Source organism: Sminthopsis crassicaudata, chromosome 6 (genome assembly GCF_048593235.1).
Source record: "Sminthopsis crassicaudata isolate SCR6 chromosome 6, ASM4859323v1, whole genome shotgun sequence".
Lineage (NCBI taxonomy): Eukaryota > Metazoa > Chordata > Mammalia > Dasyuromorphia > Dasyuridae > Sminthopsis > Sminthopsis crassicaudata.
The window spans coordinates 147,955,471-147,971,543 of record NC_133622.1 but is presented as its reverse complement, the minus strand read 5'-3'; the positions used below and the strand labels follow the sequence as shown (position 1 = coordinate 147,971,543).

At 34.0% G+C, this 16,073-nt stretch overlaps 1 protein-coding gene across 1 annotated transcript in view; it reads right to left on the bottom strand.

The window, feature by feature from the left end:
* The window catches only part of DAPP1 (dual adaptor of phosphotyrosine and 3-phosphoinositides 1), a 55,556-nt gene that overhangs the window by 9,465 nt on the left and 30,018 nt on the right, over nucleotides 1-16,073 (bottom strand). The window contains exon 4 of the mRNA XM_074274341.1: nucleotides 1,344-1,474. Within this exon, the coding sequence (XP_074130442.1) occupies nucleotides 1,344-1,474 (131 nt within the window). The remainder of the gene's footprint in view (nucleotides 1-1,343; nucleotides 1,475-16,073) is intronic.

The following is a 16,073-nucleotide window of genomic DNA, read 5'->3' as shown; positions in this document are numbered from 1 at the left end:
TATAAGCCCAGAAGAGACACTGGCAGCAATTGTTTCAATATTCTTCACAGTAAAATTGGAATCCTAGAGTGAGTAGAGAGTGGATTGGACAGAAGGCCAGGCAGTCTGGTGGTCACAAACTCCTGTTTCATACTGAATAGGAATTTAATGGATATTCCCTGGTTTGGCTAGAAGTATAATAAATTCTGTTAAGCAGAACAATTATTCAGGGTTTTAGTTTTTTTCCTATATGTACAAAATTTTGTTTGGGTAATTTATTTCATAACTCAGGACAATAAAAGTAATATCACATAGTTTTATATCTGTCACCTACAACAGACCTGCAGGGCATACATCCCACCAACTATCTTCATTTTACCAACAGCACCATAAAGATGACAGCCTGCTCATATTTAAAAGTTGTTCATAAGAAGTTGAAGGGATGCCTGTAAGCAATCTATATTTGTTCCTGTACTTTCTTTGGCTCAAATGAAATGGAACAAATGGGTCAAATGGGAACAAATGGGAAATGGGTCAAATTGGATCCTTGTTTTTTATCTACTATAGCTTTGTAGCCATGAGTTAGAATTTCATCCATGTGTAAAAGAATCTTTAACAACAAGTTTGCTTTTTTAGACCTTGAACTCTTGACAATGAGGATTCTTTTGAGTTTATTGTCTCTCTAGCATTTAGCACAGAACCTAACACAGCATAGAGAGTTAATAGATGCTAGTTATCTAATTGATTGATCCTGTATCTGTGAACCCATTAGGATAGAGAAACTTTGTCTATAGGGGGCAGGTAGGTGGCGCAGTGGATAGATCACCAGCCCTGAATTCAGGAGGACCCCAGTTCAAATCTGGTCTCAGACACTTAACACTTCCTAGCTGTGTGACCTTGGGCAAGTCACTTAACCCCAGCCTCAGAAAAAGAAAAAAAGAAAAGAAAGGAACTTTGTCTATCAAAACAAGTTGACATCTGCTTTGCAACTTAATCTTAGAAGCATCCCTGGGGCATTGAGAAATCAGGCCTAGGGTCATACAATCAATTTGTGTCAGAAACAAGTCTTGCTGATTCAGAGACTAGTCTTCCATTCACTGTATCTTACAGCCTCTCAATTCAAGAAATACTGAAACTCATCCCAGAGTGCTTTTAGGTTGAGCCCCTCCTCTTCTCCATCTGTCTGTCTCTCTTTTTCTGTTTTCCTGTCTCTCTTCTTTCTTTGTTTCTGTCTCTTTCTCTTTTCTGTCTGTCTGTCTTTCTATCTCTCTCTGTCTTTCTCTGTCTCTGTCTCTATCTGTCTGTCTGTCTCTCTCCACTCTCCCTGCCCTCCAAATTAGCTTATGTTCAACATAATTACTTACCGAAGGAGCTGTGGGTACCAGGTCACTTTCTGTCCTTCCCGTCTGCATTGCTGTGTGTACTCTGACTGATTCGTAGATGGATGGCTCTTCTACTTGGCACGGATAGGGATATTTCAGGACAATCAAGGTGCCTGAATTGGAGGGAAAACAGACGTTCGTATAACTGTGCTAGAAGGACAGGCTTAAGAGCTAACTAGAAGGCTGTACTTGGTCTTTTTTTTTAGAATTTTTCTAAAACTAGATATAGAGAATAACAATATGTATTTCAGAAATATTTATTGAAGTACTCTGAATTCATTTCAGTTTTGTAGTAAGAACTTTAATACATCATGCATTAATCTCTGATCAGTTAAATCATATATCAAATCTCTCTTCCCTTCATTCCCCTCCTTATCTCTTAACTAAATACATTTGTTTTGATCAAGTGAACATGAAATGAGTATGGACATTACACATATCCATTTTTTTTCTCCATTTAGGAAAATTTCATATTTATAAGCAACTAGAGTCCTGGAGGTCAAATCCTACATCAGACATTTGCTATATGTGTGATTCAAACAAGTTACTTACCACAGTGCCTGGCATACAATAGGCATTATATAAATTTTGTTGCTTCTAACATTGTTATTATTGTTGTTATGATGTCCACCAGCTAAGATATATACAGAAAAGGAACATGATAACAAAACACTCTTGCTTAAATATTCAAATAACAGGAAAGCTATTTATTAATCGAGATTTGGGCATGTCAATATAATAAAAATGAGATTATTGTCTAAATTAATTTATGGAATCAACACCACACTAATTAATGTACCAAAGGGTTTTATAGAACTAGACAAAAATCAAAACAAAATTAATCAAGAGGAACAATAAATCGAGAATCTCAAGGGTAGTAATGAAAAAAAAAATGAGAGCTAACATCTTAAACTATATAACTAAGCAGAAAAATGAGATCTAATGTCTTAAACTATATAACTAAGCAGTACAATTCAAAATTATTTAGCACTAGCCAGAATTAAAAAGTTGGTCAGTGAAAAAGATTATATAATTTAGACCCAGAAGCAATGCAATGTAGTTCAATAAATCCAAGGATACTAACCACCAGGGTAAAAACTCATGTGCAAGCAAAAACTGATGGAAACCTAAAAAAACAGTCTGACAAAATCAGATTTAAACCAAATTCTTATAATACATACCCCTATAAAATCCAAATGGACACATAACCTAGATGTAAAATGTCTCAGCATAAACTATTTGAAAAAAAAATACTATTTACAGTTATGGATAGGGAAAGAGTTCTAAGCCAAATGAGGTATAGAGATAAATAATAAGAGATAAAGAAAATGTTGATTATATAAAATTAAAAATTTGTCCATACAAAATCAGTGCAGTTAGATTTTTAGAAGTGTTAGAATTCCCCCAGAAGTTAACTGGGGAAAAAGAAAACCAATTTCATAAATTTCTCTGATAAGCAATCTGAAGTACAAGATATTTAAAAATTGATGTAAATAAAGAAGAGAGAGTGATCCCTCAGTAGATCAAAGGATGTGGTACTACTTAAAAAAAAAGAAGTGCAAGCTATCAACAACAATATGAAAAAATGCTTCAGATTAATAGTAAAAGAAATTAAAATTAAAATAATTTAGAAGTTCTGCCTTAAAATCCTCAAATTGACAAAGGTCACAGAAAAAGAAAATAACAATTGTTGGAGGGCATAGGGGAAAATAGGTGTATTAATCCCCTGTGATGAAGCTATGAATTTGTCCTACCAGTCTAAAGAGCAATTTGGAACTATATCTCCAAATCCACTAAACTATGTATAGGTTTGGTCAAGTATTACCACTACTAGGCCTATACTCCTAAAGAGATCAAAGAAAAAGAGAAACATTTATATATACAAAAAAAAATTGTAGTATTTTAAAAAATTGTAATAAAGACCTAAAACTAAAGGAATGCTCATCAGTTGAGGAATGGTTTAATAAATTATAAAAATGTAATGGGGGGCAGTAGGTAGCACAGTGAATGGAGCACCAGTCCTAAAGGCAGGAGGACCTGAGTTCAAATATGATCTGAGACGCTTAACATTGCCTAACTGTGTGACCCTGGGCAAGTCACTTAACCCCAATTGCCTCAGGAAAAAAAATGTAATGGAATATTATTGAACCAGAAGAAACAATGGAAGGGATTTTAGAGACACTTGGAAAGACTTTTATTTAAAGTGATGCAGAGTGAAGTGAGCAGCATAGAGAATGATTACAATAATGGTATTTTAACATTGTGAAGCAATGTCAAAAGACTTAAGAATCTTGATTAAAATAGTGACTTATCATGACTTCAAAAAACTAATGATGAAGCATGTCTCTATGGAAATATATTGGAGACCACCTATTTTCTTTAGGTTACACATTATGTTATTACAGTGATTATTAGTTTAAAGTTCTTGGTCACTCCTGGATGAGAAATCCCAATTCTGAAACAATATATTAGATGAGTAGGCCCTTGGTAAGGGGAAGAAAAGAATTACTTTCTTTCTATACCATGCATTCAGGGAGGAACCCTGTTTTCCCTTTTGATAGAATACTTCATATTGGTTTAGGGTAATGATGTAACTCAGGAAAGGAAAAAGTCTCTGATTACTTCAGTTAATGGAAATATCTCGAGTTTACCTTTTTTAAACTAGAAAGGAGCATCCTTGAAGGGAGACATTGAAAAAGGATTGAAAGGTTATACAAATATAATGCTTCATGGGTGTGTCAAAAGTAATCTTCATTGTTCTATTTGATGAAGCAAACTTAGTTAAACTTTGGAACTCTGCTTAATTTTGACGGAAATTTTGTGGGGTTTTGGAATGCTATCAACTTTTACTCCAGAATAGGCTTGAATTAGATTTTTAGCATGCTCTTTTTTGAACTTCTTCCCTTTTGAGCAGAAATGGTTAGAATTAGTTTAATCAAAATTAATACATATTATTTCTGGCAAACTTGTGCCTAAAATACAGAATATAGGATCTCATTCTATATTTTTCACCACTTAGCAGAGAGGAAAAGAGTTTCAGAATGAAATGACCATATCAATAAATGTGCTCAATAAACATTTATTAAGTGCTTACTACGTACCCGACATTATACTAAGCATATAAAGAAAAACAAATGATAATTGCTCTCCTCAAGGAATACACAATCTGATGGGAGAAGATGATATGTAAAAATATGAAAAGAGGGTTGAACAGGATTAGGGAAAGGCTAGTAGGTATAAGGGCCTTAAGGTATTATTCATAATATAGAAAATTCAATTTAAGAATGAAATGGCAAATTGAGGAAGTTCTATTTTATTCTGGTGTCAGTGGGAGATAATAGTAGAAGATTAGTATGTCTACTCATGCTTTAAGAAGATGAATTTAGTTATTGTTTGGAGGATGGATTGGAGAAGTGATATTGAAGCAAGGAGATCAATTAGGATGTTAGAGCAATAGTCCACTCCAGACAAAAAGTGGAGAAGGCCTAAATAAGGGTGGTAGCCATGTGAATAAAGAAAAGGAAATAGATTGCATGTTGGGGCTTAGGGCCTTGGGGAGAATGTGAAACAGCAGGAGTTTTTCCAAGATTATGAACTTGAGTGACTGGCATAATACCAATGGCTTAAAAAAAAAAACAAAACAAACAACCTCCTTAAAGGTACAAGCTAGGAATTTCTGGGCCAGACTGAAAAATATGGCCATAGTGATAGTACTAATTGGTACCATAAAACAATGAGTCATACTTGACAAATCCTCTATCCCCCAAATGTTAAAATTTTTAGAGACTTTATGTAAATGGGATTATTTCCCTTTAGATTACAAAGGACTCGGATAGTATCTTATTCACTATGTAGCCTACATAATAGGTGCTAAAAAAAATGTTCTGTTTGGTGAATGAATTTTGGTGAATGAAGCCTTTGGAAGATGAGGTTTAAATTTGGGAAAGCTTTGCCTGACCTCCCAGTGTCCATGGTCCTGAAGACCTAGGACCAGGATAGCCCAGATGTCCCAAATTCCTCCAGGACCTCAGTTTTGGTTTTCCTTTTCTTTAAATTGAATTCCAAAATTGTACACCTAAAACATTTTTAATTTAGCTCAGTAAAGGAAGTATGAATGAACTCCCTGCTACTAGGAAGTAGATTATAAACTGAGAGCAAAGTAGTGGTGCTGATCTGCTTCTAATTTATGTGGCTGGGGTTAAATTTAGACTAAAATGAAAAATAGGCAAAATACCAATTCATTATACAACTTCTCATTTCTTCAGGTTTTCTTAATCTGATGGTTGAAACATTATTAACTCAGTGAGGAGTTAGTGCACCAGGACCAATGGACCAGGAAACTTCAGCACACAAGATAGTCAGACCAAGACAACTTTAGGCTTGCAACCCTCAGATAAGGGGTAAGAGTTGACAGGGGATGGGAGAAGGGCTGAAAAGACTAAAAGGGAAATTAGGGACCAGAAGCTTAGGAAATATAGCTACAAGTTTTACTTCATTTTCTGCTCTGCTTCTAGAAGATGATTTGGTCCTGCCTCTGAAGTTAAATTTGGTTTCAGAATTGTTCAACAGAGGTACATTTTTTTCAAGCAGAGTTTCTTAACCGTGTGTGTGTGTGTGTGTAAGAGAGAGACAGAGAGATAGACCCTTTTGATAATCTAGTAATGACTATAAATCCCTTCTCAGAATAATGTTGCCTACATCTAGATATGTTCTAGAGTCAGTTTGTATTATGAGAGACAATTATTAAATTTTCAGTGTGTATATTTCATCTTGAAACTAAGCAGACTACAAAATGTTTTAAGTTTTTAAAAAATTATCTAGACCCAAGAAAATGTGAAGAAAACATTAATAATGAAGACTAAACTTAAAAATGTATTTGTAATTTTTTTTTCTGAGAATCAGTTAAATATGTACCTACATCATTCATAATGTAATTGGTTGCTCAATTTCAATTAGAAGTTAGTTCCCCAATCCCTTGAAATCTATCAAAATACTCCTTGAGGAGACCAGAAATCCTGTACTTAGATAATTACTGAACCGAATGACTGTGTTGGCTGGAATACCGGGAGTGAGAGTTAGTCTCCTTGAATGCAGTAGGGTGCTATATAGCAGAATTATAAACCACATGGGCTACGTTATTGTTGCGACATTCCCTGGTATTGCTAAACCAGATTAAAACTGAATTGGAAAATATTCAACAATATAAGTAAAAATACAATAAAGTATAGATATATTAATATGTAATTTCCAAGTCAATCAATATATAGCTCACAGGGATCCTTATGTTTAGTTTACATAACTTTCTTTCTCTTTGAGTTTGACACCACTGTTGTAAACTACAGATACGTACAAAATATCACTTTTTTTAATTGAAGCAATTAGTTAAATGATCAGGATCACCAGCTATTAAATTGCATCCAAAGCAGGATTTGCACGCAGGTTCTGCTGACTCCAGAGCCAGTGTCCTATCCACTGCACCACCTAGCTTTTACCCCTCGACTATTAAAAATAAAATCAACCCTCCTATCTCTATCTTTGGATTCAAACACTAAGTCCCAATAATACAACAATGATGGCCATGTTATCAGTTATTCCACTAGGTGAATTGGAACTCGAGATCTATATTCAGTGGCGGGTTTTGTCACTAATTTGTTATGGGATCTTGGGCAAGTCATTTGTGAATGAATAAAAGGATTGGACTAGAAGATCTAGAAGTTTATTTCCAGGGCTAATATTCAATGATTCCATGAATATGGAGTCTCATCCCCCTCAATATTGTGAGGTATAAGAAAGATGAAGAGGACATAGTAAACTGACCTACAGAGTCTGGAAGTCTACCCACAGTGCCACCTAGCTGCTTAAAAAGTAGTGACTACACATGCATTTACCAGCATCTGACTGAATTTTAGTTCTGCCCCAGACCTAGGATGGCTTTGTGCCTCTGGGCGAATCACTTGTCATTGTCCCAAATTGGGCACGGCCTCAGTCGGACTGAGATCTGTGGTAGGCCTTAGTTTAGAACTTCCAAGATCTCCCATTGTATCCAGAGCCATCTCCAGCCATATTGATCTATATCTCACCATGGCTCTGGAGGGGAAATTGAAGCAGGTGAACCTCACTTAAATCCAACTCATTTGCATATCATGGCATTACCTCCCTGATGTCATGGTCTTCTTCCAGTACAAAAGATAAACTACAACAAGACTGTAAGTAGCAGAAAAAGTACCTAACTACACTCATTGAGGTACAAATGAATGTTCAAAGACATTCCTGTTCCATCATAAGGAAGATTCAATGTCCCAAACCAAGTTTATGTGAATAATCTTTTCATCTGTGTTCTATCTTGTTCCCTTATGCTCCAATACAGCAAACAATCAAGAAGCATTTATTGTAGATTTGTGATGAGAGAGTCGTCTGCATCCAGAGAGAGGACAAGGGGGACTGAATGTGGATCACAACATAGTATTTTCACTTTTTTGCTGTTGTTTTGTTGCTTGTTTTTTTTTTTTTTCTTCTCTTTTCCCTTCCTTTTGATCTTATTTTTCTTGTGCAGCATCATAAATGTGGAAATATGTTTAGAAGAATTTCCCATATTTAACTTATATTGGATTACTTGTGTAAGGGAGGGGGTGGTGGGAAGGGAGGGAGAAAAATTTGTAACACAAGGTTTTGCAAGGGTGAATGTTGAAAATTATCTTTGCATATATTTTCTTCATTTCTCCCTATTGCCTCTAAAACAAAAACTAAACTCCTTTGGAAAAAAACTTCTTCAGTTTTACTAAACCTATTTTTCCAGTCATATTTTGCCAGTAGCTCTGTACAATCCAGCCAAACTGAATTATTCACTAGCTATTACTCAATCTCATCTTGCCTTTTGTTTCAGCATCAAGATAGGCAAGGTAGCTATGCCCAGGAGGACTTCCCTCCACATCTCTTCCTGCTGAAATCTACTTTAATCAAAGCCAGTTCTAGGCAATTTCCTACATGCAGCATTAACCCCAGCCCTCCTCTTCCTCCACTTCTTCTCCATTGAAACATAAGCTCTTCTTTTTCAGATTTATCCCAGCACTTTTTTTTGAATCCTCTCTTTGTTCTTATCATTTTATATTTAATTTTGTTTCACCCTTATTTGTATGCATGACTTATCTTTCCTATTAGACTTTTTTCTTTTTCAACTTTGTTTCCCTTCCTCCTAAATCCTAGAAAAGTGGCCTGGAAAGTAAGAAGTTCAAATTGCATCACAATCTGAGATTCACTGTGTGAGTTACACAGCATATATGAGCAGTACATATGTGAGTTATTTTGCATGTCCTCATTTTCTGATGAGAAATTGAAATTTAGGGAGATGAAGATTAAAATAAATGACCTTTTGGTTTTAAAGCTGCTAGATGGTGGAGTCAGACTCAATTTTGTTGGCTTCAAACCAGGTCCTCCTTCCATTATTCCCATGGCATATGGCGTAAACATAGTAAAGTATGTAGAGCAGTACCAAGAAAACCTGAACTGTGTGACCCTGGGTAAATTGCTTAATCTAAACATAAAGTTTTCTTATCTGTAAAATGGGGATAATAACTCCTTCAGAATTTTAAAGATTAAATAAAACTTAAGAAGTTTTATTTAGAAATAATTAGAAATAAAACTTTAAAAGTCAATAAACATTTATTAAGCACCTACTGGGTGCCAAGCACTGTATTAAATATAGGAGATATAAAGAGAGGCAAAACCAACCATAAAAAAAACCCTCTCATTTCCACAGAGCTCACAGTCTAACAGCATATAAACAAGATATATACAAGGTAAATTGTTGATAATATCTGAGGGAAGACACCAAGATTAAGGAGGACTGGGATACTTGCAAAAGGTAGGACTTTAACTGAAGCTTGAAGGAAGTCAGGAAAGTCAGAAATTGTAGACATTGTAGACATGGGGGACGGCTAGTGAAAATACCCGGAAAGAATGAGGAATGACTAAGAAGCAAGTCACTGAATCAAAGAGTGCAAGGAAAAGATTAAGATCTAAGAAGGCTGGAAAAGCAGGAAGGGTCCAAGGGATAAAGGTTTCAAAAGCCAAACACAGTTTTTCATATTTGATTGTAGAGGTGATATGGAGCTACTATTACTGATTATTACTTAGTGCTATATTAATGTTAGCTATTCCTCTTAAATAGGCCGATAGGTGACATAGTGGTTAGAGCCCTGTACCAGTAGTCAGGAACACTCATCTTCTTGAGCTCAGATCTGGCCAGAGTGTGATCCTAGGAAAGTCACTTAAATTTGTTTGCCTCAGTTTCCTCATCTGTAAAATGAGCTGGAGAAGGAAATGGCAAACTACTACAGTATCTATACAAGAAAACCCTAGATTGGGTTAGGAAGAATTGGACCTGACTGAAAGGACTAAACAGAGAATGAAAGGATTTAGAGAAGATTATTTAAGCCCAATAATAATAGTTCAGTTGGTCTAAAAAGCACTTTGCTTACAACTTAGCACCCTCCACTGGCTTCTTTTTGCTACTAGAGGCAAATAGGTGTCCCCAAAATCTTGGTGCAGTCTTACTAGTTTGAAGAATTGGAAACAAGTCAAATTTTTCTTCTTGTACCCATTCATTTTCCTCTTCTCTTTTTATACATTGCTTAAAGCTTTAGAATCTTTAAAACTTCATTAAGACTTTTGGGACACCCTGTAGAAATTCCTTTATTTAAAACTTCAAAGATTCTCCCCATATTATATCTATGTCTACATCTATGATTTATGAGATCTGCTTTTTAAGTAGCACTTCACTTTTTATATAAAGCATGTAACAATATTTTCTGAATGTGCATAAAAGAATAATAACTCAATGCATTTTATTATGTCCCCCTGGGAAGAATTAGAGACAATTAATTATTTAGGTGGCTTTTAAAATTGTTTTTCTTCTATTTTTTAGGGATGGAGAAGGAGAAAAACACAAGACTAATTATTTTTTACCATGGAAAATTTCAGTCTCCAATCACTTCCAGAGGTGCTATAATAGTCTTAAAAAATTAATTTTGAATTATACTACCTTTAAAGTAAGTATGTGTCACAGAGGGGGCAGAGTTTAACTTTATAAGGGAATTATGATAGAACCTTATACAGTAAGTATGATAGTAAACTTCCTTCAATCAAGGATCAGAATCTCAAGATTGGAGAATGTTCATCATTAAAGAAAAATCCAATTAAAATTTTCTTAGCTTAGAAGTTTTAGTGAAAAGAGGGAAGTCCAAAGCTATGCAATAGTTGATTTGAATTCTTATTTTGTAATGCTGACTGAGTGATTAAAGAGCAAGAGACTGACTTTAGATCTTTTGTATGAACATTTCCAAATTTACTCCACATATTTCTCATCACTGCCCTTTGGTTCACCTTCATTTTATTCTTTGAATATTTGAGTGCTTTATATAATAGGGAAGAACTTAAATTACAGATTATTTAATAAGTTAAAAACGGTACTGCAGTCTATACAAAATAATAAAGCATAATGATGAGAAAACCCCTATTGATTTTATGTGTTTAAATTATTGCTGAAAATTTGTTTTGTAATTATTCCTTACTTTAAAATGAAGTTTCAAGAGTTTGAAGAACTCTATGTGTAAATTTTGTCAACAGCTACTTCTTTTGGAAATTTGGAATGATTTAATATAGCCTATAGTTAAGAAAAAAGGACTGACAGATTGTCAGAACTAGGAGAGATCCTACAGATCATTTAATCCTCTCTTTCCCTATTTTGCAGATTTTTTTCTTTTCTGTTTTTCATTCCTATCTCCCACCATCCCATCCCCCAACCCCAGACCTGTGACCTCACTGGTATAAGGAACTACCAATGAGGAAACTTCCTCAGTCAATGCAGATCTGTACTTGTTCTGCAATTTCTAGTCAAAAGGAGTTGCTGGGGCCCTAAGGGTCTAAGTGATTTACTCAGATTCACAGAGGCAACATAATTCAGAGATTGTACTGACGTCAGCACCTCTATCTCTGAACACTGCCTTTTTCAAGCTTTCATTTTAAAGATAAAAACAAATATAGAGTTAAAATATAAAGCAACTTGAACTGTGTTCTGAATTAATTTGTTTTCATCAAAAATTTCGGTTAGTATATTTTCTAAAGGCCCAGAATCAGATCTAATGGTTTTTGCCTTCTTTAAAGCTATAAGTCTCATAAGGGTGAGTGTATGTGTGTGTGAGTGAGAAAAAAACAAACAGAGACAGAGAAAGACAAGAAAGATTACTCAGTAGCACCATTTGTAGTTTTCTTAGCAAAGATAATGGAGTAATCTGCCATTTTCCCAAAACAATTTTGTTTACTCATGTCTCACTCTTCATCACACCATTATGGCATTTTCTTGGCAAATATACTAGAGTTCTTTGCCATTTCCTTTTACAATTAATTTATAGATAAGGAAACTTAGGTAAATGGGGTTAAATGACTTGTCCAGAGTCAAATATCTTCTAACTATCTGAGGCCAGATTTGAAGTCAAATCTTCTAGTCTAGACCTAGCACTACAAACACTATATGAACTAGGTGCTTTAGAATTTGGAGGGGATTTCCAAACTAGTGACCTGGGCAAACCTATATCCTCCCAAAATGTCATTACTACACTGAGAAGCGGTTCTCCAAGTGCTCCTTACTTGATGTCTTCCACTATAATCCCAAGATTATCCATTCCACCTTTCAATAGTTTTAGGAATTTTTCCTTTTGATTTTTAAATCTAAATCTATCTCCTATCAGCATTTTTATTCAGTGCTCTTAAATTTGCTTCCTGGAGTCAAACAAAACAAGTTTTTTGTTTTGTTTTGTTTTTTTGTTTTTTTCTTTTCTACGAGAGGCTTTTACCTACTTGAACATAGCTTTCAAGTTTCTGCTTCCACTTCCCCACTTGAGAATCTTCTTTAGGCTAAATATCTCCATTTAGTTCACTTAATCCTCATACAATATGGATTTAAATAATTTAACCATGGTCTTCTTTCTAGGACTATCTTTGATTGTCCTAGAAATGATGCTTTTTTATAAAATCCAATATTTCAGCCATTTCCAAATGTTAATCATTTGTAATTCTTTTAAGTAGGAATATTTATAAATTGTATCATCATTATACACTTCAAGCAACAATATTTCTGATAGAAGTGGCTCTCTTCAACAATGAAGATACATATCAGTTCTAACTGATCAGTAATGAACAGAACCAGCTACAACCAGCAAAAGAACACTGGAAAATGAGTGTGAACCACAACATAGCAATTACCCTCTTTCTGTTATTATTTGCTTGCATTTTTGTTTTTCATCCTAGGTTATTTTTACCTTCTTTCTAAATCTGATTTTTTTTGTGTAGCAACACTACTGTATATTGTACTGTATATATTATATTTAACATATACTTTAATATATTTGCCATGTATGGGATCACCTGCCATCTAGATGAAGAGGTGGAGGGAAGGAGGGGAAAAGTTGGAATAGAAGTTTTTGCAAGGGTCATTGTTGAAAAATTACCCATGCATATGTTTTGTCAATAAAAGCTATAAAAATTGAAAAAAAAAAAAAAAAGAAAGATTACTCATGCAGTAGATTAGGTAGTTCATGTAAATTTTAGAAAAAAATTTTTTTCCCATAGAACTACCTTAAATACATTCCAGAAATTTTGGCATGTTGTCTCATTATTATTAATCTTTCACACAGATATTGATAGTTTCTGGGACTTCTGCTTTTTTACTTCATTATTTGGGATGCTATTATCACTTCTATTTTCATCTGTATCTTTTCCTGTGCTTCCAATATTAATTTCATTTTATTGTTATATTTTATAAAGAAAGTGCATGGTATTGGTGCTTTATAACATTTATTTGTGACTTTTTTATGTCTCAGCACATGGACTATTTTTCAAATATAATATTGAGAAATATGTATATTCTTTAATGTTTCCATTTAGAAAATGCCATAAGTCTTTTAGAAATAACTTTTCCAGCAGTTTATTTGATTCCATATTTTCCCTTTTTTTGGTCTATCTTTCTAGATTAATCCAACTTTAAGAGATGAAAGTTAAAGTCTACTATAATAATAATATTAACGTCAATATCCTTTTATGGTTGTTAGCTTTTCCTCTATTAAGTTAGACACTATGCCATTTCATGGATGTACCTTTAGTATTGATATTATTTCATTATCTGTGGTCCATTTAAGCATAATATAGTTTGTCTCCCTTGACATTGAGAAATTTTATTTTTACTTTGTCTGATAACATGGTTGCAACTCCTGCTCTTTTGGAATCATCTGATATATAACATATTTTAATTTGTTCTCATTTCATTCTAAGTGTATCTTTGTTTTTAGATTGTTTTTGTTAAAATTGTTGTGTCATTTTATTGTATTTCTTTAGTCTATTCACTTTAAAAATTGTTATTGGGTTTGTGTTTATTCTCACTTATTTCTTTGGTATTTTTTATTTCCTTCATCTTCAAAGTCAATACTTAGTTCCTGTAACTGATTTTCCTTATACTACTTTGATGATAACCCCCACAAGCTCTTCCCTGTTCTCCCTATCCCAAGTTTGTTAAATTTATTTAAATTTCTTCCTTCCTTCTTTCCTTTCTTCCTTTCCCATTTATGGAAATGTTATTCTGGAATAATCTTTCTTCTCTTCTTTTAGAGAGAAACTCTCTTTCTACTATTGGTATCCCATTTCCTTCCTTCCATTGCTTTTTCCCATATCTCCTAGTCTTCTTAAGAGACTAGAGACTTAGTATCCCTTCACCATCTTCCTATGAATTTAGTAACGGAGCACTTCAGTGGAAGCTCTTTCTCTTATTTCTACACTTTCCATTCATGGACATATTTTATTAAGGGTCTGTTTGTTTCCATCAAGATTAGAATCAGATTTATACAATATGTTTTGGATTGCAATTTTAGCTCTTTTGCTTTATGGAGCATCTTATTACATTCCTTCTCTGAATCTCATAGTTGAAGATTAATCTTGGGTTATTCTAATTTCCTTTGTTTTTTAATTTCCTTTGTATTTGAAAGTATCCTAGTTTCTTGCAAAAGCTGTTATCTATTATTTTATTTTTGAAATTGTGAAACCCAACCATTAATACCTTGATGTTTATGAAGTTTTTTTTTTCCCCAAGAAGAGATCTGTTGATTTGATCAATTGGTGTTTTACTGTATAGACTAAAAAGTTTGGAATGGTTTTCTTATATTGTTTTTTTTTTTTTTGCAAGACAGTATTCAGGTTTTTGAGTTTTGTTTTTTTAATTTGTCATGTTGTTCGTGGAGATCCATGAGCTTTATGTTATATCTTCACATACTATCTTGCTTTTGCCAAGTTTTCATCCCCTTCTCTATTTCTATGTTTTAAATCTCTGATTATCTCTCTGGGTTTTCATTTTTTCCATGTTTTTAATATTCTTTGTATATGTGCTTTGTATATGTGTATATGAGAAGAAAGATTATTCCAGAATAACATTTCCATAAATGGGAAAGGAAGAAAGGAAAGAAGGAAGGAAGAAATTTAAATAAATTTAACAAACTTGGGATAGGGAGAACAGGGAAGAGCTTGTGGGGGTTATCATCAAAGTAGTATAAGGAAAATCAGTTACAGGAACTAAGTATTGACTTTGAAGATGAAGGAAATAAAAAATCAATACCAAAGAAATAAGTGAGAATAAACACAAACCCAATAATAATTTTTAAAGTGAATAGACTAAAGAAATACAATAAAATGACACAACAATTTCAACAAAACAATATAAAAAACAAGTTTCTCCCTTGAATTTGTAGTCTTGTATCCTTTCTCTTATATTTCTTATGGCTTTTCTCTAACTACCCACCTCACTCTGGTTCCACCATCCTTCTAGAACACTAGTTCTAGCCCAGAGATCTTTAACTTTGTGTCATGGACTCTTTTGGGAGTCTGGTTAAGCCTTGCTTATGATTAATTTTTTTCAAATCAATAAGATAAAACAAACAGAAATGCAAAGAAAAAGCAATTGTATTGAAATAGTTATTGAAATACTTTAAAAAAGGAAAGTTCACAATCTCTAAATTAAGAATATTTCCTTTATAGGGAATCTAGTGTTGGATAGAGTAGGGTGACTTCTGTTCTCTATCTCAAACTTCCTCCATTCCAGAAGATGATTCAGAATACTCTAGCAGAAATACATGTCTCATGTTCTTTTTACTTTAATTGCAAAGGAAAGTCTAAGACTAAATGATTTTGTATTTTACACTGAATAGGAGCTTATTTAACATGATGAATCCTGAATACTGAATATCATCAAAAATGTGTCTTAAAGGAGGCATTGCATGTTCCATTAATCATCACTCATAATACCCAGTGCTTCCTCCACCACTTGTGATGATGACCTATACAGTCTATAGAATCCTGCTTCTGTGAAGTAATTGCTAAGAGTGGGAGGAAAATGGGACATTCTTTTGGCATGACTTTGACAACTTGTTCCCAGTTTTAGCAGTACTGGCAGAGGAAAGGGGGATTATAGTTGGCTGAATCTGCCTAACTGGCTTCAGGCTTTTAAATCAGGCACTCATGGATTTGCAGCAGGGCCGGGCCATGAATATTAAATTTCACCAGACACCAATTGTAATGAACAGGACACAAGGGAAGAAGAGAAAAGAAATAGTTTAGTGTCATATAGGTGTCCTTGTGAAGCCCTGGAGCTGGAGTTAGCAAGAATAAGTTCAAATT